Source organism: Pinus tabuliformis, chromosome 1_1 (assembly GCF_031772625.1).
Source record: "Pinus tabuliformis cultivar Carrire ecotype Pingquan chromosome 1_1, CPIR1, whole genome shotgun sequence".
NCBI lineage: Eukaryota > Viridiplantae > Streptophyta > Pinopsida > Pinales > Pinaceae > Pinus > Pinus tabuliformis.
The window spans coordinates 749,106,218-749,128,249 of NC_142297.1; the positions used below are offsets into that span (position 1 = coordinate 749,106,218).

The 22,032-nt window shown below is 34.4% G+C and overlaps 1 protein-coding gene across 1 annotated transcript; it reads left to right on the top strand.

Annotated features, from left to right (window-relative positions):
- Window positions 1-3,570: 3,570 nt before the first annotated feature.
- On the top strand, window positions 3,571-6,942 carry LOC149216171 (uncharacterized). Its single transcript, XM_089389848.1, has 4 exons — window positions 3,571-4,233; window positions 4,454-4,556; window positions 6,524-6,589; window positions 6,734-6,942. The coding sequence occupies exons 1-4, from the start codon at window positions 3,574-3,576 to the stop codon at window positions 6,940-6,942; spliced, it is 1,038 nt and encodes a 345-aa protein (XP_089245974.1). The 5' UTR covers window positions 3,571-3,573.
- The last annotated feature ends 15,090 nt before the right edge of the window (window positions 6,943-22,032 follow it).

Sequence of the window (22,032 nt, forward strand, 5' to 3'; positions counted from 1 at the left end):
AATTATTAATATTAAAAAACTATTAATCTTTATAAATTATATATATAAAAGAGAGTGAAATACCATCCACCAATGTTTGAGATGATTATTATTTTTTAATAATTTATGTGCATAAATATTAGGTTGAAATATAATTTGAGTGAAATAATATTTTATTATATGAAACATTTAATTTCACTGAAAATGTATTATTATATAATATATATTTGTTTATTATTATTCTCGTGAGAGGGTGATTAGGATAATGAGTAGCTACGTTGGTTTTATATTCCTATCAGGGTTATTTCAGCTCATTTGTAAATTGATGTCTAAACCCGTAACTTTTCTATAAAGTGTGTTCCAATAAAACGCTTTGCCACCCATTAATATACGTGAAAGGAATCCGTTTCATATTAATAATATTTTATTTATTTATTATTAAAAATATCAATATAATTAAGTAAATAACCTTTTATAAATATTTATACATAAAAGATCGAATATTAAGTTAGTCATATAAATTAAAACTCAGGGAATTTAATAAATATCTAAACATTAATTTTATTATGTGTTTTAAATTTATTAAAACACATAATAAAATTACCACATCCTTAAGAAGCAGGATGTGCCACAATATCTAAACATTAATTTTATTATGTGTTTTAAATTTATTAAAACACATAATAAAATTACCACATCTTTAAGAAGCAGGATGTGGTGGCAGGGATAGTCATTATCCTTCTTCTCTATGCTGACGATATTGTTCTTCTGGCAAGGTGCCCTTCTGATCTTGATAAGCAACTCAAGCTTCTTAAGGATTTCTCCTCTACCATGGGTATGACTGTTAACACAGACAAAACAAAAGTTATGATTATCAAATCTAAGAAGGACACTTGCGCTAATTTTACGTATGACAATAATAACTTGGAGGAAGTGTATTCTTACAAGTACCTAGGAATTGATATCCATCACAAGCTCAACTGGAACCATAGCATTGAGAAAAGGATCAATGGTGGATGGAAAGCTTATTTTGGTCTTGAAAATAATTGTAAAACGGCAAACCTCGTAATGTGGGATAAAAAGAAGTTCCTCTTTGAAACTTTAGTCACTCCTGTTATCTTATATGACTGTGAAGTTTGGGGCTGCAGCATCTCCAGAGAATCATGGAGGAAGATTGAGCAAATCCGAAAGCGTTTTATAACTTATAACCTGAAAATTAAAAGTAATACACCCTATCCTATTCTCCTTATAGAAGCAGGTCTTTCTTCTATTGAAAGCCTAGCTATGCTCAGGTTTCTGATGTACAAGCACAAGCTCAATAACATAGACAATCATAGACTTCCTAAGCTAGCTTTAAATTCCAACCAAAATCACCTAAGGCTTAACCGAGGATGGCATAAGGACACAAGGGCTTGGTTAAACTATTGGGAGATCAATGAGAATGATGCTTTGCAAAACATAAATAACATTAAAGATATTGTTACTTCTAAGTTCAAAGAAAAATTGTGGTGTGAGAAAGATTTAGTGTCTAAAAGAAAATTAAGTTATTATAAGAAGGTCATCAACCCCGCCCTTGAAGATCAAAAGTATCTCTCTATTCTAACTAGCTCAAAAAAGAAAATTAATATAGCAAAGATTAGAACGAATTCTCATGATCTCCATAGTGAAACTCGCCGCTGGGTAGTTCCTAAAACGCCATGGATGGAAAGGATCTGCCATATTTGTGAGAATAGGAGCATCGAGGATGAAAACCACTTCCTCTTAGAGTGCCCTGCATACAACCACATTAGATCTCAATTTCACAACCTTTGTTACAATACTAACCTTCCTAGCCTTTTACAATGCCAAAATTATAGTGAGCTCGGGAGGCTTCTCTCCAAGCTTTTTGAGCATAGGAATAAAATCTTAAATCAAAATAAATAATTTGTCTTTTTAGGTCCGATAGATCATTATTTGGTCTCAGCGGATGTTAACGATCATCATCATCATCATCAAAAAATCTCATAAAAATTAATTAAATTATATTTTTATTTTAAATGGAAATTATTTATTATTAAAAAACAATATATTTATTAGACACATAACAAAATTTTTAATTATTTTCCTGATTTTATTGGTTAAATTCTTAATTTTTAAATTGAATTTGTTATAATAATTTTAATAATACTATATAAGAAAAAAAACCCATAATTCATATTCGAAATAATTTTATAATTTTATTTTTAATTAATCAATTCAATTAAAAAATGAAAAACATAATTATTTTTAACTAATTTTTAACTTTTAATATATTAATACTATAAAAAAATATTCTAATATATTTTATAATTGTTAAATAAAATATTATTTACTAAATAAAAAAATATTTCATAAAAATAAAATACTTACCTTTTACCTAATAGTTTTCCATAATTAATTTAAAATTCTAAAAATTTTACCCAAAAAAGACATGATTTAATCACAACTTATCAATTTGATTTAGCTAATGAAGAATTCGTGCTCTTGGAAAGTAGAAAGGAAAGAATGTTTAAAATTAAATTAATAAAATCTAAATAGATAATGTAGACAAATATAATATTGACATTTATAATGTTTAAGTAGACAATGTTTTCAATGTTTAACGGAAAACAAATCATGAATATATATGACCGAAGGGCTCAAGTATGTATTAAGTTTGTTTAACAAATTATGAATATATATAAATGAAGGACTCCCGTATGTATTAAAATTATTGTTGTTTGAGAATTTGTATTTTTTGGATATAAGGAAATAGGGTAATAATTTATGAGTAAGGGTTATATAGTAGTGGTGAAAGTTTGTTTATTTATAGAGTATTAGCTTATTTTTTTATGGATTATTTATGGGTAATTCTAAGTGACATGATTTTTTTTGAATAACAAAAATGAATTAGCATATATTTGTGAATAATTTGACTGTCCCATTACTGATTTGACAATTTGATAATTAAATAATATATTTAATGATAAATTAATATATTTAATGATAAATGATATGAATTATATATTTATAAATAAAGGAATAATGAAATTAATGAGGAATGATCCGTAAAGTTTACACAATATTAATAAAAACAAATAAATAACCTGGAAAAAGGTAGTACAAACAGTTTCAACGTTTAAGGAAATAATTATTTTAATGTTTAAAAGAACACATCCTGAATAAATATCAACGAATAAATAATGAAATCTTTGAGTGAATAAGGACGACGGGAAAAGGAAAATTAACAGCTGTGCGTGGACGGTATATCCCGTACTAACTCGTGAAGTGTACTTATTTTATGTCTCCCTGATACAGAGGAGTTTAATGGAATTGAAAGCTAGCAAAAACTTAGATCACTGAATTATCCATAAAAAACAAATGGATCCAACGCAAGACCTCAAGGAAACTGAGGTATAGGTGGTTAAACTCGGAACTATTTTTAAGAGATAGACCGTTAAACCTGGATTTTTTTAATGTTAAATAATGACACTAGTGGCAAAGCAGCAGACTACATGTTCGGCACATGACCTGTTCATACGATTTCCAATCTCGTGTTAGGTGCTCTGCTACAATTTGGGCACATGACTTGTTCATATGAACTCCAACATTATGTTAGGTTCTGAGTTGGGAAGTATCGAGAACCAATCGTTTTCCTGTATGTCGAGTAATAACATGGACAGCAATTTGCAGGGACCGTTAATCTGTCTTACAATTGAAAAACTGAGACCTGCTTCTGCTGCTCAGTGCCAATATTTGCAAAGTGAAGACGCAGAGACCATGGAAACTGAGATGTCCGAGTCCGGGTGGACAATGTATTTGGATCAGTATGTAGATAATTGGAGCGATATGTATAGAACCAGCGATGACGATATTGAGGAGAAGCAAAAGAAAAGTTCGATGTTTACAGAGGATGCAAAAAGATATCGAATTTATCACTGTCGTGCATCAAGAATTACTGGAAGGGAGGAGGAGTCCTCGCTGCTTTCCGATGCTTCGTCTGGTCCCCAGAAGCTTCCTCTGCCTGTGCAAGATATTGAGTATGGGGAAGGGCGGCGGACGACTGGTTCATATTGGTCAGTTGCTACAAGAAAACCTGATGTTCATGTCAATAAAGATGGGGATTCGGAATGCATTGCATCTTGCTCGTTGGCGTACGTGGCTCCAAGGAAGAATGAAATGAGAACGCTCAAAAAACATGAGCATGATGATCTATTAATTCAGGACACAGCAACCTCTCCTATGCACAGCCTAGAGGTATGAGTTATTATTTACAAGGCTTTTTATAGATTAGTTGTATCTGGGGGTCCTTGTATCTTGAAGCAGAACAACAAATTTTATTGCGGTATAACATGTTAGCATATTATTCAAATACACCAGAAGTGCAAAGGACTCGCGGATAACCAGTCTCCTTGGAATCTGGTAAATAATTTTATATATGTAATCATAAAACTCTAAATCGATTGTAAACTTAAAGGTTGGCGACCATTATAACATATTGCCGATTGGAGGTGGGCCACCATCTCAGCTGTTCAACGCTTTAGCAGGGCAGGTTGCTCATCGAAGGTTACTGCTCACAAGTTTAGATAGTCTTACGTGGTTTACAACATCTTTTATTCAGATATTCATCTTTCATCTAGATATTCGCAAAAGTCCTATTAGGTATTTTCTTTTCGAAGTAGTTTGATAAGAATATACACTGCACTGGAACAATTTGAATGATTTATCATTTAGAACTAGTTTTGTTGATTTTTTTCTCCATTTGGGCAGTTTCAATTGTCCGGATTTTCTTAAATGTTGTATCAAAACTATTTAGCTTTCTACCCTGTCATTTATTTAAGTCGACCGCTTAGATTATGCCATTCTGAAATGTGAAGATAGAAAAATGCACGTCTATAATTTCATATTTAACCCTGTCAGGTTTATAGGGAATTTTAATTACATGGTTAAATCTTGGTTTATTAATTTTAGGTTAATAGTTGTATTTTTTTTTTTTTTTTTTTGAAATATTTCAGAATATTTTTAATAATAGTTAAATCAAATGTTGAACTTTTTCTAAAAATAGTTATATTTTTTCTATTATTTTAATTAAGAATGTCATATGAATAAGGGTAATAGATTTTTGGGTATATTCTTTCTATTCTTTTAATTAAGAATGTTACATGAAGAAAGGTTATAGATTTTTGGGTATGTAGTATTAGTAAGCAATGATATGGGTTCATGATATGGTAACTAAGCATATCTATAATAAAATCTAATTGAATCTTTATTGTTAAAATATTGTTACATTTTTTTTTTCAAATGTATATATGTTTAACTCATACACTAAATATTTTTATAATTAATAATAATCAATATATTACTGAAATAGTTATTATTTAGTTGATTTTCATGATTTTTTGAAAACATATTATGAGGTAAATGCTTTGATGCCTACCCACTCAATATTTTGGGCCATTTTTAGTTTATATTATTATCTTTTAATTATACTCACACAATACATATGATGAGGTAGGTGTTTTTATGTTTATTATGGATTGATGTCTATTGGTTTTTACCATCCATTTGATTTATATGAGTGCCATAGTTATAATTAATCATAAACAATCATGATCAAATATGGTCAACCATTTTCACACATGGTCAATGTAATGAACTATATTCAAGCAATCAAACATAATTATAGATACTTTTAATTTAATATAAATGAATTAAAATATGCTCTATTCCTATCAACGAAGCAGCCCTTGCAACCTGTGGATAGGTTCCTACTTCAAAATATTCAGCAGTTAGTTTCAAAATAAGACTCTGATTGAAACTCAGAAAGAATGGTTCCTCTATTTTGACATGGTTATGAAGTATGGCCTAAATCCCTATTTCGTGTGTGTCTGTATATATAAGTCTTTTAGGAGTTATTTATTGAGGTGGAGGAATTGTCGAGACGGTTAAAAGTGGCTAGAATTTCGGCAAAACAAGTTCAGAAAACTTTGTAGAGATAGTGTTTGAATCATGTTTTTGATAGTGGAAATGGATTTAGCACCATCAAAAACATCTGAGACACCTAAAATTTTGAAATTTAACAACTATAACTTAGATTTACAAAAATCCTTGCCAATTTTTCTCTATAACCAAAATTTCCATAACTTTAATTTCCATAACTTTCAATGCAATTCCTTATAGTTGGACTACGGAGTTCTTTGGTTGTGCAAACTGAAGTGTATGAATAGCATTGCTGGCAGCTACTTGTTGGAACCCAGGTTGATATTGAGGTGAAGAAAAGGAGAAATTTGTCAAATTCAAAGATGAGTGTTATTCCATCCGATATCTTTGGTTTGACTTTGTGATCAGATCTCTGCTGAGACTTGGCAGTCGCTATAATGGAGCAATATAAATATCATTTAGTTCTCAATTCCGAGGCATTCTCATGTTACTCTACGAATATTGTTGCTCGAAAAGAAAAAGGAAAGTACGTTACGCCCTTAATTCTGTCAGGGCTATACACAATTTTTTTTAGAATTTTTTTTAGAATGATTCTTTGTCATTGCAGGTAGAGGCGGTAAACAAGCGTTAAGAGGTTTTGCAATCATTTTACGCTTCACCAGACGGAGCGAAGGTACGCGCATCCTGATCGTTATTCCCAGTTTGGGTCATATATATACTTTGTGTCATGTTTTCTATCTTCACAGAAAAGTCGAAATATTGCAGAGTAGATTCAAATTTGCGTGCTTTTATACTTTTATACTTTGTGCTTTCGTAGTTTTAATGCCTTTGAAGATTCTTAGACATGAAGTTGTGGGAGTCGCCACTGAATACGTCAACTCTTTTAGAACGAGGAGTTCAGATAGCGCAGTTTCTCGCGAAGAGGTGAAAAAAGATGAAGATAATCGAAGCGAACTCTATTTTCGTTTGGCGTGTGTTAAATATTCAGGTTCAGGCAGCCACATTTCCGTTGGCTGCTTGAAATGAAGCGGCAATGTACACCTCATAGCCTTTATTATGCACTTCAGTAGCGTAGTCGTTCGGTGTCCGTGTCTACATAGCCTTGTATCTCGTCTTTGTCTAGTAATGATTATTTATGGGATGTTATTTTTTAATATTTCATCGCACGTTTATAATCGTATTGTCTTTTCTTAATCCATATTAAAGCATATCCTAATCAAGCATTAACTAAAACCCACGGATAACCAGTGGTCGTTATGGTAAGTTGTTCTTGCTGCTTGTAGCCATCATGTGAACGGAACCAACGGTGTTAGGTTGTATCGTTTGGAATTATAATATCCTATAACGATGGCTCTATTTTGAATATAAAATATTTTGTCGCATACACTTTGTTGAAAAGCAACATAATTAGCACAATTAAAATACTTGTGCTTCATATATCTTAACTGATATATACGAGATGTATTGGAGTATATCAACCTTATTAGTAGTGTTAGTTGAGAATTGATGTGTGAAGCGGATTTGTTCATTATAGTTTACCATAGTTGACAATGTGTAAAAAGAATTGATAAGTTTACTATGGTTGAAGAGGGTTGATGAATTTCATCATGAATTGATAAGGTTCATTAAGGTTGAACATATGTGATCAAGTTAGATAATGGTTGATCATGGTCCACTAGGTTTTTCAACTATTAATGTGCGATTAATCTAATAATTTTACATTAATGTTGACCATAGTGGCTATTGTTAGCCATGGTTGATAATGGTTGATGTTAGATTAATGTTAGTGTTAAACAAATGTTTGCATTAATGGTTGAAGTGAATCAACGAGGTTGACCATTGTTAATGAGGTTGAGCATGGTTGAGGACGGTCAATCATTGTTTGTTAAGGAAAACCATGGTTGACTTTAGTTGACGATGACTGACAATGAGTACCATGGATGACCAGGGATCAAAAGGAAAGATTATGGTTGACCATGTTTTACCATTGTTACATTGTTATAATAATGCTACATTAATATTGACCATAGTTGACCATGGTTGATGTTATCATAAAGTTAACACTAATGTCACATTAAAGTTAATGATAATGTTACATTAATGTTAGAAAAATGGTTACATTAATGGTTGAAGTTTGTTGATGGGCTTGAGCATAGTGGATGAGGTTGAACATGGTTGAAGAGGATCAACCATGTTTTTCAAGGCAGACCATGGATAACATGAGTTGAACATGACTAATAATGAATACCATGGTTGACCTCAATTTACCATGATTCACAATGATTATCATGGTTCACAAGAGACTAAGGAGAAGATTATGGTTGACCTAAGGTCACTGTGGTTGACGAGTTTGACCATGAAAAGTATGTAAAACCATAGCAATGATCCGCATTTAAATAAGAACACAACAAATTACAAAAAAAACCATAAACACAGAGATGCGGCGAAAATAATACTTCACTTCATTAATGCAAAATACTGAAATATGCATACAAACAGAAATGGAAATAAACTAGCTAGGGTAATCGTAGCTTATCTTTGAGAAGAGATATGGCGGCTACATGCCTCTGAACTGCCTTACAATGAGGCTCAAGGGCCTTTTTATTATTGAACAATAAGAGCAAACCCTAAGCAACCAAAACCCTAACCCGAGGAGAGGTAACACCAAGAGTTTATGGGCCCCATTGGGGTGAGTTGGACATCCAACTTCCCGAGGTCGTGACTTGGTCATATTATCTCCGTTTGACGCACATGATAACCCGTTGGAAAGATCTCTCTGAGGACTGACGAAAAATTAAATTTTAGACATAAAATCGCTAGCGGTAGATTTCCAAAAGAACGTTGTTTAGGGCCTCAAAATGGCTCCTAAAGTCTAGGAGCCGAAAAACTACTAAAAATAGTAAACTGTGCTACAAGTAAGGAAACTAAAACACTGAAAGAAGTAATGGTAGTGGTCCAAGTGGAATTGGTGGGTAGCCGCCAATATCCACCTGGATCAAGCGACCATACTTAACTATAGTTAGCATGGTTTGACCATGGTTGAACTTGTTGTCTATGATTCGCCATGGTGGAATTTTTTTCCAATCAGTGAAATTATTTGACTATGGTTCATTATGGTCAACCATAAATAAGTGGTTGACCTTGGTTTATCTTGGTTAACCATGAATATAACAATGTATTTACGTGACATTAATATAACAATGTAACATTAATGTTCATAATTGACCATGTGGGCTATGGTTGAACATGGTTGTCCATGATTGACTATGTTGGCGACATTAACTATGCCCAAACATCCTTTAAATGAGTTCATCATGGTTGACCATGTTGTTTACGGATATTTATAGTCGATAATGGATGAATATGTTGACCTCTTAAGCCATCATCAAATATGGCTAACCATGGCTAACCAAGTGTTGTATCTGTGCCCATGGTTACCAAGCTTGATTATATTTTAGATGGTTTTACCATGGTTGAATTTGTTTTCCAGCTTGACATCTTGAGTGTGTTTTCCTATCACTGAGCTTATTTGACAATGGTTAACTATGGTCACCTATGCTTGACTATGACTGAACATGAATTTTAAGGTATAGTTATTGTAATAGCCTCCTCCCACATTTACCCAAGTTAACCAGTCTGATGGGGTAAAAATGTGATGAGAGGCTACTATGATGTGATTCAACTCCCCATGTACATTTAAGGAAGTGGAACCAACAAAAACAACCCAATCTGACCTTTCACACATGCTACAAAACCTTTAGGAGCCAACCAACCCTTCTAGGTGATCAACCACTGAGGCAACTTGACATTTCACTGATATGGACCCCCAGCTACTCCAATGACAAGCCATGCATGTGACTGAGGCCTTCCATGCGTTGCCATAATAAGGACATGCTAGAGATTTTCGACTTTTCCACCTAGTTCTAAGCCTACGACCCCATATTATTTGACACTTTTTCAAGGCCAAGGCTTAAGTCGCTGCCCAAAACTTCTTGAAACTTTTAGAAATGATAAATGACATTAGAAAAAAGGTAAAAATGAAAACACTTCAATGACTTGACAGGACTCCTACTAGCCATGATATACATATCGTCAAACATGTCACAAATATAAAATCTACAAGTCATAACAACATATCTGAGCATAGAGGTCTCATGCATATCTGAGATTCGTAAAGAATCATTTTTCCCATATCACAATAGCTTAATTGTCATCTATTACGTCATATATTCATTGTACATACATTTACAAATCAAAACATGATAAGAGACATACATCTAGTCTATCATAAAAAAATACTCATAGCTAACATATAAACAACATAAATAACAAGGCTATAACCCAATACATTTACACATGAAATACAAGGAAGAAGAAGTTATTATTAATGAATGCAAAAGCCAGACAAGTTTTAGACTTCCATGAAACGCCCTACCATAGACTCGTTGAACCAAATATTTCTTTCATCTAATCACCCCCAAGGCATGTTCCAAGCATGAATGTGGGACTCGAAACAAAACCAAACCAGGTTTCCTCAGTATTTTCCACAATCCCCACGAGATCACTAGGCCCTAAACAAGCATGGATGCCGCCAGATTTCTCCACCTACACCGTGAGGAATTTTCTTATCTCCTAGTCTCTAGGCTTTATCATATATCCTACCATACAATGGTCGAGTATTCCTAGCCATGATCAAGGCTCCACCCTCCAGGCTTTATCGCATATCTTGTTATTCACCAGTCAAAGATTCCTAGGCCTAATTGAGGGCACACACCTTTAGGATTTACTATATATCATATCATTCACTAGTTAAGGATTCGTAGGCACACTGAGCCACACAAAATTCATCTTTACCACAATCTCAATCCATTTCATGCATTTTTAGGCCTTTTGTTATTACTTTCAGAGATCATGTTGCTCTGTTTTGTGACCATTTGACAATCCATCTTAATCAAATAAAAGAGAATCCATCCCACTATGCTTGTCCAGAAATGGCAAGGCAAGCTTGAATAGAAAGGTCACACCTAGTGAAACCCATGCCAATGATAGCAAGAGAATCAAATATAAACATGCATCTACCATGCATGCCAAAGCTAGCAAGTAAATTAGACATGCAATTTAATACCTACAAATAATCCCGCTGTAGATACTATATGTTGCTCTTCCTTGCTTGATATTTGATTTCCTTTGCCTTCTTAGTCCTTCCTTTGCGTTCATTGATCCAATGCTAGAGTGCTCCAAGAATTCTCTAACCATCCAAGAGTGAGAGAGAGAGAGAGGGAGAGAATAGAGAGAGAGCTCCAAAAATGAACTAACAAAATATACCAATTGATTCTCAGAAGCCTTTTCATTAATGAGGCCTCAATTTTCTTCAATTTTCCATTATTTTCCTTCAATTTCATTGTCACATGAAACGTGTGACCTTTTACCTTCCTTTTCTCCTAATTTCCATTATTTTCACAAATAAAATGTCAATTAATGCAACATTTCCTTTCCAAAGCCTTTGCCATTTCCTTTGTCAATTTCCTTAGCCACAATAAACCAAATGACCACCCACGTGAGGATTTTTTTCCCGACACTCAGGTTTGAATACGTGTCCTGTGAGCTTGGTTATTATTTTTCCTTTATTAACTTTATTACATGGATTTTTGACCAATGTTTTTAAAGAACCCTCCTCCTTGGGGGAACATCATCCTTGGTGTTCAATGACACCTACAAATAACAAAACTATTGAGAGCAAAACATACTACCCATGGAGCTTTATAACTTAGCTTGATGAGTATTTATAAAGATCAACCTGATGAGAAGCAAACCAACATGAAAACATAATAACATGACAACCATAATGGTATTACACTCATACTGCTTATTGGAGTTTTATAACATAGTTCATGATGATATTTACATCCATATACATATGTACATATACCAGAAAAATCACACCAAAACATATACCAAAAAAATTTGCTGAACTAGTGAATAGAGAATGATACATAGATCGCATTTGTCCTGCCATCTCACATGTGGATTCATCGAGCCCAAAGTGCTTCCAATAAACTTTAACCTGCTCGATTCTGGAGCATGAGCATCTTTCTCTACAATATACATTGAGGTTCAAGCTGGAATTCTTCAGCTCGCTCCACCTATAATACCGACCATTAAATCACATGATCAACATCTTAGGATACTTTTTAAGTAATGAAACATGGAAAACATCAGGGACTTTCACTATGAGAGGTAGTGTAAGTCAATAAGATACTAGTACAATCCTTTCAAGAATATTGAAGGTCAACAAAATTGAGGTGCCAACTTGGCACACAGTCCAATCCTCAAGGATCTCTTCTTGGGACTGATGCATAAATACACTTGTTCCCCAACCCAAAACTCCTTAAACAACTCATTCTGATATGTATAACGTTTCTTCATATCTTGTGCTACTTTTAGATTCCTCTTGATTATCTACATTTCATGTTCTATCTCTGTCAACATATCTAGTCCAATGAAAACCATGTTCATTGGATCACTCCAACTAATGGGAGTATTACAACTCCACCCATATAATGATTCAAACAGACTCATCCGTAGTGACTTTTGATACCAATTTTTATAAGAAAACTCAACCAATGGAAGGTACTCCTCCCATCTCCTCTACTGATGTATCACATACATCCTCAACATGTCCTCCAATATCCTGTTGACCCTCTTTGTTTGTCCATCTTTCTATGGATGATACGTTTTGTTGAAGGCCAACCTTGTCCCCAAACCTCCAAACAACTGCTTCCAAAACTTGGAAGTGAACTTAACATCCCTATATGGCACAATATTCCTTGGAACACCATGTAGCCTCACTACATCCCTAATGAATACATGTGCCACATCACTAGCTGAATAAGTAGACTTCACTAGAATGAAGTGCACTACCTTAGTCAAATTCTCCACGAAAACCATGATGGAATTATGTTGTTTAGATATCCTTGGAAAACCTGTGATGAAATTCATGGATATGACCTCCCACTTCCAATCAGGAATCATGATTGGTTGTAGTAGTCCATATATATGCTTACATTCTTTTTTCAACTGTTGACAGTCCAAACACCTAACCACAAACTCTAGCATGTCCTTCTTTAGATTTGACCAATGATTGAACTTCTTTACAACTGTCAATGTCTTCTGGTATCCAGGGTGACCTAAATATGGCTTAGCATTAAATTCCTTCAATATAAGCTTCTTGAAGTCACTATCATTTGGCACATATATCATGTCCCTAGATCTGACTGAGCCATCTCCTTTGAGATGATAGTCCACATCTTGATCAGCTCTACTCTATTGTAACCTATGCATAAGCTCCATTTACCTGCTATCATGTTGTTCTTCCTATAATATTTGATCATGTAAGTCTATGCCATAAGAACTCATAGTTTCTATATGATTCACTTGTGCTTTCCTGCTAAAATCATCTGCAACCTTATTCTCCTTACCCTTGATGTTTCTGATCTCAAAGTCAAAATCAATAATTGTGGCCAACCATCTAGCTTGCTTGGCATTCATATTCATTTGGTCAAATAGATACCTCAATCCACTATGATCGCTCATCAAGATGAATCTCCTTCCCAGAAGATAGTGTCTCCACATATTCAAAGCATGGATGATATTTTCTGACTCAATATCATGGATTGGATAATTTTTCTTATGCTCATTCTGTTTCAATGACTCATAGCATACTACCTATCCTTCCTACATAAGGAATCCACCAAGTCCTCTCCTACAAGCATATGTACACACCACAAACTATTTATGCAAATATGCAATCTTTAACACTAGAGAATTCATCAACAACTACCTCAACTATTCGAATTGGCTGCACACTCCTCTGTCCATTCAAATTTCTTACCTTTCCTTTGCAATGATGTAATAGTATATGCAATGTGAGAGAAGTTCCTGATGAACCTCCTATAATAACCTTCTAGCCCCATAAATGATCTTATCTCATCCACGTTTCTAACATCTGTCCATTCCATGATATCCCCTAACTTTCATGGATCCACTGCTATGTCTTCCTCGGAAACATGTCCCAAGTAATGTACTTTTGCCTGAACGAAACTACATTTTCTAAGCTTTGCACGCAACTCATGTTCTTTGAGTAATATCAACATTGTTGTTAAGTGCTCGACATGCTCTTCCTCGTTTTTGGAATATATCAAGATTTTATCAATGAATATAATAACAAACATGTCTAGATAAGGACACAATACACTATTCATCAAGCACATAAAATAGTTGAAGGATCATTCAAACCAAATGGAACAACAAAAAACTCATAATTACCATACATGGTCCTGAAATTTATCTTGTAAATGTCCTCTTCCTTGATGTGTACTTGATGATATCTGGATCTTAGATCAATCTTCAAGACCACTGCTTCTCCCTTCAATGGATCGAACAAGTCATCAATCCTCAACAATAGGTACCTATCCTTAATGGTGACCTTGTTCAAATGTTTGTAATCAATGCATAAATTGAGAGTACCATCTTCTTTACAAACAATAACAGTGCACCCCAAGTTGATACAATTGGCCTAATGTATCCCTTATAAAGAATTTCCTTCAACTATAAATTTAGCTCTACTAACTCTGGTGTGCTCATTGTGTATGGTTCCTTTGATGCTGGTGCTGCCCATGGTAGTAACTCAATGGGAAAGTCCACTTCTTTGTGAGGTGGAAAGTCTAAAATCTCTACTGGAAACACATCTTGAAATTGCTTCAAGATCAGGTACCTTCTCAATACCTTTGCATGCTCAACATTATTACCTTTATCACTAGAAATATGCACTGCAAATAACACACACACTTTTCTGTGACTGTGCTTTGTCTGCGTAGCTGTCACCATTCTAACTTATGTTGCTTTCTTGTTACCCTGCAAGCTCCTTTTCTCTCCATTATCATCCAAGAACTCAATGGCCTTGTTGAGCCAAGAGACTCATTCTGCATCCCAGTATAATGTGTAACATTGTTTGCCAGTCATCAATGTTGAAATTTTTCGCAAACCAAAAAAAAAAAAACTATACAAAATACATAAATAATGTTGATTCAGAAAAAAATTTGCACGTGAAGGAATTGGATCTATGCTAGTCATAAAAATCCACTTTCGTCCTATGAAGATACAACCAGTCCATACCCAAAAGCATACTACATGATCCCAATGGTAATACAATCAAATGTGTTGAGGCACGCATACCATTCAACTCGAATGCATAATCTCTTACCTGGTGATACACTCTCTTCTTTGTACCTGTAGACAACTCCACTAACCAGGATTATACATGAACATTTTTACTCAAGCCACATTTATCCACCAGGTCAGGACTAACTTAATTATAATTATATCTAGGTTCAATCAAAATGGAAAAAAATTGATCGAATATCTTACTGTCAATATTGATAACGATTTCCTGGTGATTTGCTTGCTTCTTATCCAACAATTTACAAACCCGTGGAATGTTATGCCCAACATCCCCAATTGTCTGCACTTTGAGTGCACTAAAAATATGAGGCCTACCACCCTAGTTTTGCAAACAATACCTCTTAACATACTCCTTGAGACATTTCCAATACTGCAACCATCCTATAACATCACCTTTATTCTACCACCCTCCATGTCATGACCCATTAAACTTCTTGTAAGGTGAAACATTTTCTTTCTGTAACACCATCCTCCCACATTCACCTAAGTAACCATACCAACCAAGGTAAACATGAGACGAGAGGCTACTATGATCATATTCGACCTCCTATGTGACCTTAATGAAGTGGAACCAACGGAACATCAGACACAATCATCCAACATCGTCAAAAAAACCCTCAAGAGACACGTCAACCACTCAGACAGTTTGTCCCTCGGTCACATTGTTGTTCTAAATATCTTAGGCCATAGTCGCTCTCGTGTTATGGGAAAGGGAGCAACCAACAACCTAAATTTGCTCTCACAGGCTTACCTGCCAATGACTAGAGACCAAAGCTTCCAATTATGTGCCAGTGACCTCGAGATTTAAGCCACTTTTTCAAGCCAAGAGCCCAGTCCACTACCCAAAATGGATTAATAGCTTGAAATCAGTAAATGTACAAGGAAACAATGATGTAAAATCAAGAAAATGAACAAGACCATAACCAAACTCCTACTATCCATGACATTCATTTTGTCAAACATATCATCAACATGTAACCTATAAGTGTAAACAACAGAATTAAGTGTAGGGATCTCATACTTATCTGGGAATCACTATGAACCATTATTCACTTGTGTCATTTTCTACATTATCATCTATTTGGTTTGTTGGGCCTCGAATATTCCCATTTTTCCCTCATACAAATACCATTATTCATACCCTAAATTCCTATGTTTTTAACTCATTTCAGACTCTAATTCCACACTTTGTCATTAATTCATATCCTACACTTCGTGGTTGATTATCATTAGTTTTCTTGACTATTCAGTGATTAGAGATGAATTTTTCATGATTTACTAATGATGGCTTTTCCATGTCTATTTACTTCAGGGATTGATTGTCGAAATTGTTCATAAGTCAATTAAACTAGTTTCTACAGGTTAAGTACATACTGGTTGTTGATTAAAATCTCAATTTGTGATCAAATGAAGAATAATCTTGAAATTTTGATGGACATGTTTTTTTTACAGCATCGTCATTTAGGTAACCCAAAAATTGTTTGGGAATATTCGTCATTGAGAAGAAGTTATTGTCGGGGGAATATTCAAGTGAAAGTTAAGTACAAAATCGGTGCCGAAATTCTAAGTTAAGTACAGATTCATTGGGTTTGACAATTTTGGATCAGCCACAATTCCATATATTGTGTTGAAGATTTATTTTGTTACTTTCTCAAGATATATGGAGCTACAATCAGATATTCTATATTGCAATCATGTTATGCATGGATCATGATATTTCCCAAGACAAATTTGCCATAACCAATTCCAAAAACATCATTTGAAATGGATTTTTGTAATTTTGTTAGCATTTTTCTAAGATCAAATCATTGAGCTTGGGATCTCAGATTGTAAAAGCATAGTATATATTTCAGTCATTCATAGGTAGGGAGTTACAAAAAGAGTTAAAAAGAGTTACATAGGAGAGGAAGCACAATTACATTTGTTGGATGTTTGATATTAAAACTTTTTTTTTGGATGAATAAAGGATGATGAATTTGTTGTAGCTTTGGTGTCCATCTTATGAATTGATTTTACACCTGTAACACATGGACAGGAAAGGTTGCTTGAACCGATCCTGTTTGTAGGGTTAATATAGATTTTGTAAGTGTGTTTATTTCCTTTTTATATTGAATTTCTTGCGAATGGTTTGAATTAGATTTAAGTGTTTTCTCAATTTATTTCTGCATTTTAGATTTTGTAATTGCTTTCTGATTTATGATGTGATCCCAGGAATACTTTTAGGAAGTGTGTTTTGTTTCAGTCAATAGATTTTTATTTCATTTCCAAATTGTTTGCTAAATAGTTTTCATAATTCCAACACTTCAATTTGTATTCTAGATCCATTTATGTTTTATATATTTGAGTAGAGGGAAACAATTTGAGTAGAGGGCAGGGAGTGCATTTCTATTGGTTTCACTTTGCAGGTTGTGGAGTAAGCACTCGATTGTATTTTGTACTCAACCACATTCTGTACTTGGCCGCATTTTTCACTCTGCCACATTCTATACTCAACTTCATTATGTACTCAGGCCGTGTTTTGTACTTAGCTGCATTATGTACTCAGAATTGCTCTGATTTAGTTGATTAGAAAAATCTAGTTTGAAAGTGTGAATTGTGTGATTTCAATAGAGTAATTATCATAGTTAATCATTTGTTTGTTTTGCAGTTTATGGAATTAAAGACCATTTGTTAATAAATTGTGTCGTGTGAACAATTAACTTTAGGCATAAATTTTATCTTTTAAATGTCGAGTTGTTTTGAATCAAGTAGCACTCATTTGAACAAATCATTCATTATTTTCCCTGAATTCTCAGTAAGTTTTAATTAATTCATTATTTGATTGAAGTTATTCCTTTGCATAAATAGGTTAGTTTAAAAGTAGGAATAGAAATTCCATACTTAATATAGGAGTATATTTCAAATTTCATGATTTTAGTTTAGATTAGATGATTTGATCCTGTGTTACCTGCGCTTGTGCCTCGAAGCTTACGAGTCCCAGATTGATAATTTAATGTTGGAATTATAACACATATAATTTCCCCAACAAGTTCATAGACACATATTATCCATTTATATACAAGTAAAAACTTGCTAAGAGCCATACATAACTATTGTCATAATATATACATATAACCAGCGTAATAGGAACATAACTACCATAGACATGTCAACCATCAAAATCCACGTATACATTAATATATTTACACATGAAAATAAAGGGGATGAATTTCTCATTAATGAATGCCATGAACAACCATAGATGGGACTACCATGTTCCGCCCGACCATAGATTGGCTAAGCCAAGTCTCTCTCCAGCCAATCACCCCTAAGCCATATTCCAACCATGAATCTGGGACTCATAGAAAAAATTAAAAACACCAATGAACATGGATATCACTGGATTTCTCTGCCTACACCGTGAGGAATTTGAGTGTCTCCTAATCTCTTAGGCTTTACTATGCATCCACTGTCCGATCCAAGGATCACTAGGTCCTACACTGAGACATACTCTCCATGATTTACTGTGCATCCCATCTCGGGATCACTAGGCCCAACGGAGATAAAATCCACCTCTTAGCTTTGCCATATATCCATCCATTCACCAACAAGGATTCCTAGGCCCATCGAGGCACACAATTTAGCATTACCATAACCCATTGTTTGGTTGAAGGGTTACTAGGCCAGTGGCTTCATGATCCTCAGTTTAGTTCATGGGGCACTCATACCATGTGTTTCTCAATTTGGTGATCCACCCCACTCAGCTTCGAATCTAATCCAGCCATCCCACATAAATAGTATGAGATAACCCATCTCATTAAAACTATAAGCAAATGACAAGGCTAGGATGAAAATACTATCACCTATGGAAAAACCCATGACATGGGAGAAAAGAAGCACATGCAATCCCTTGCATGCCAATTATAGCAAGGAAAATATACATGGAAGTCGATACATGCAATGAAGTCTATTTTAGCTACTTGATCTTGCCTTTCCCTACTTGATATTTTCTTCCTCTTGCCTTCTTTTCCTTTCTTTCTCCAATGCCAAATTTATCCGAGAAAATCTAAGTGTCCAAGAGTGAGACAGAGAGAGAGAGGGAGAATAATAAGAAAGCTCCAAAACTCAACTGAAAAAAAGGTTACCAACTGATCCTCAAAAGGATTTTTATGAATGAGGCGTCTATTTTCTTCATTTTCCATTATTTTCCTTCATTTTCCTCCTCACCTACAACATGTGACCCTCCACCTCCTTTTTCTCCTAATTTCCATTATTTTCACAAATAAATGTGCCAAAAATACCATTTTGCCTTTCCAAAGCTTTAGTTATTTCCTTAGCCATAAACAACCAAATGAATGCCCCCTAGGATGTCTTGCCAAACTGTTGGGTACCTATAATACTAGTGACTACCCCATTACTATTGTAGTTATACCCCTTATTAATATTGTTGTGCCCCTATTGCCCCCATATTGTTATTATTGTGCCCCAAAGAATCCCTCTATTTTTATTTTTGTGGCTTTATATTATTATTGTTAGGTCAGCTGGGTTATATTGTGACTCCTTAGACTCCTATATATAGAAAGGAGGTTTTGTCATTTGAATCATCCAAGAATTGTTAATTTATGTAATGTAAAGGAGGTTGCCCCCTCGAAGAGGCTGAATTCTAAGGCGCTGATCTATCTTTTCTATCTTTTCTTGAGCTGGTTTCATAACATTTGGTATCAAAGCTTTCGATTCTAGGGTTTCGCTGCTCCAAACAGGTCATTGTGGCATTTTCACTATAACTTTTTTTCTGTGACGTCTCAGAAGCTATTAGAAAAACCCATTTGAGACGACATTGTGCTGAATATTGTGTCTAAATTTTGAAGATTTTTGCGCTATATTTGATGCGATATGATCTGAGGAAGTTGGTATTTTTGCAGACTCTTGAATAACATTCCAAACAGGTGACCTGGGGAAAATCATCATAACTTTTTCCCTGAGAATTGGATTGAAATTTCATAAGAAGGTACAGAAAGAGGACAGACTCTAGTTTCTTCTATATATTTTTCAGATCCAGAGGATGAAACAGTGACTCATGGCACGTCATACAAGTTTGCGTTACTGAGTTAGTCTATAATCAGGTCACTGTGGGAGATTTCGCATAACTCTTCATGGAGAATCCAAATTGAATCAGACTGGTGGCATTGGAAAGAGGACACAGAGGGCTACCATAGGTTGAAATTTCAGAACCGGATGGTCTGAAAGTAAAAAGATACATCAGAGACAATATCGAGGTCCTACAAAGTGAAAAAAAGGTGTGTAGATTCTCTTAAATTTTTGCTTAAGAGTGGTTTGAAAATTTATTTTGAAGGAATTCAAAGGGCTAGTAGAGAATTATTATCGGTAACTGATGCTCCGAGGAAAGAAAATGCAAACACCTAGTAAGGAACCTAAAATCTCTAGCATGACTCATGAAGAAGAAGAAGAAGAAATGTTATATGATATATCAAAATTACAAGAACAAGCGCAAAAAGTGTCACTTGCACAAAAAGCAACAGAATCTAAGGCGAATGGTTTAAGGAAAGATGTAGAAGCTAAGATGGATGGTTTAAAGAAAGTTGTAGAAGCTAAGATGGATTTTTTAAAGAAAGGTGTAGAAGTTAAGATGGATGGCATGGAAGCTAAGGTGAATGGCATGAATGCTAAAATTGATGGCATGGATGATAAGATGGAAGAATTGAAGATAAATATGAATAAGTTGCTACAAGAAATGGTCACTAATGGTGAAAGGGTACTAAAGGAAACTCATGATGAGAACAAAGGAAATGTTAATCATGATTCCATAGACTCTAATGTTGGATCGAAGACTCACCATATTCCAAAAATCGATATGAGGAAGTTTGATGGCAAGGATCCCGCCACATGGATATTACAGATGGAGCAATTCTTTGATCTCAATAATGTGCAAAACACACAAAAGGTACGTATGACAAATTTATATTTGGAGCCAAATCAGTTTGTATAGTATCAATGGTTTTTCTCTCGTAAATAATTTATCACTTGGGCAATTTTTACGGAAGAATTGATAGTCCATTATGAGGATACAAAAAGCAACACTTTTTTTAGCCAATTGATAAGTCTCAAACAAAAGGGTTCAATAATGGAGCACATTGAGGAGTTCCAAAAATTGAACATAAGGGTAAAATATATTTTAGAGGAGCATAGGATTGATTTGTTCATAGGGTCTTTAAAGGATAATATCCAACATGATCTTCACCTTTGGGAACCTGATTCATTAGAGAAGGCATTTAGGTTAGCAAGAAAAATGGAAAGAAAAATTATGGCAACCAGGAAGCATACCACTCGCAACTATAAAGACGGAAGTTTTGTTACCCCTAGTCTTCCACATCCTATAAGGTTGACACCACAACAATTAGAAGAAAAAAGAGCAAAAGGGCTTTGTTACAGTTGTGATAGAAAATACACTAAAGGTCATAAGTGTGCTGAGAAGAAATTATTCTACATAGATTGTGAAGAGGAAGAAAAAAAAGGAGCAAGAAAGGTCAAACGAATCATCCAAGAATTGTTCATTTATGTAATGTAAAAGAGGTTTCCCCCTTGAAAAGGATGAATTCTAAGGTGTTGATCTATCTTTTCTATCTTTTCCTGAGCTGGTTTCATAACATTTGGTATAAGAGCTTTGGATTCTAGGGTTTCACTTCTCCAAACAGGTCATTGCGGCATTTTCACTATAACTTTTTTTCTGAAATGTTTTAGAAGCTATTAGAAAAACCCATTTGACAAGACATCGCGCTGAATCTTGTGTCTGAATTTTAGTGCTTTTTGCGCTACATTTGATGAGATATGATCCGAGGAAGTTGGTCTTTTTGCAGACTACTGAATTACATTCCAAAC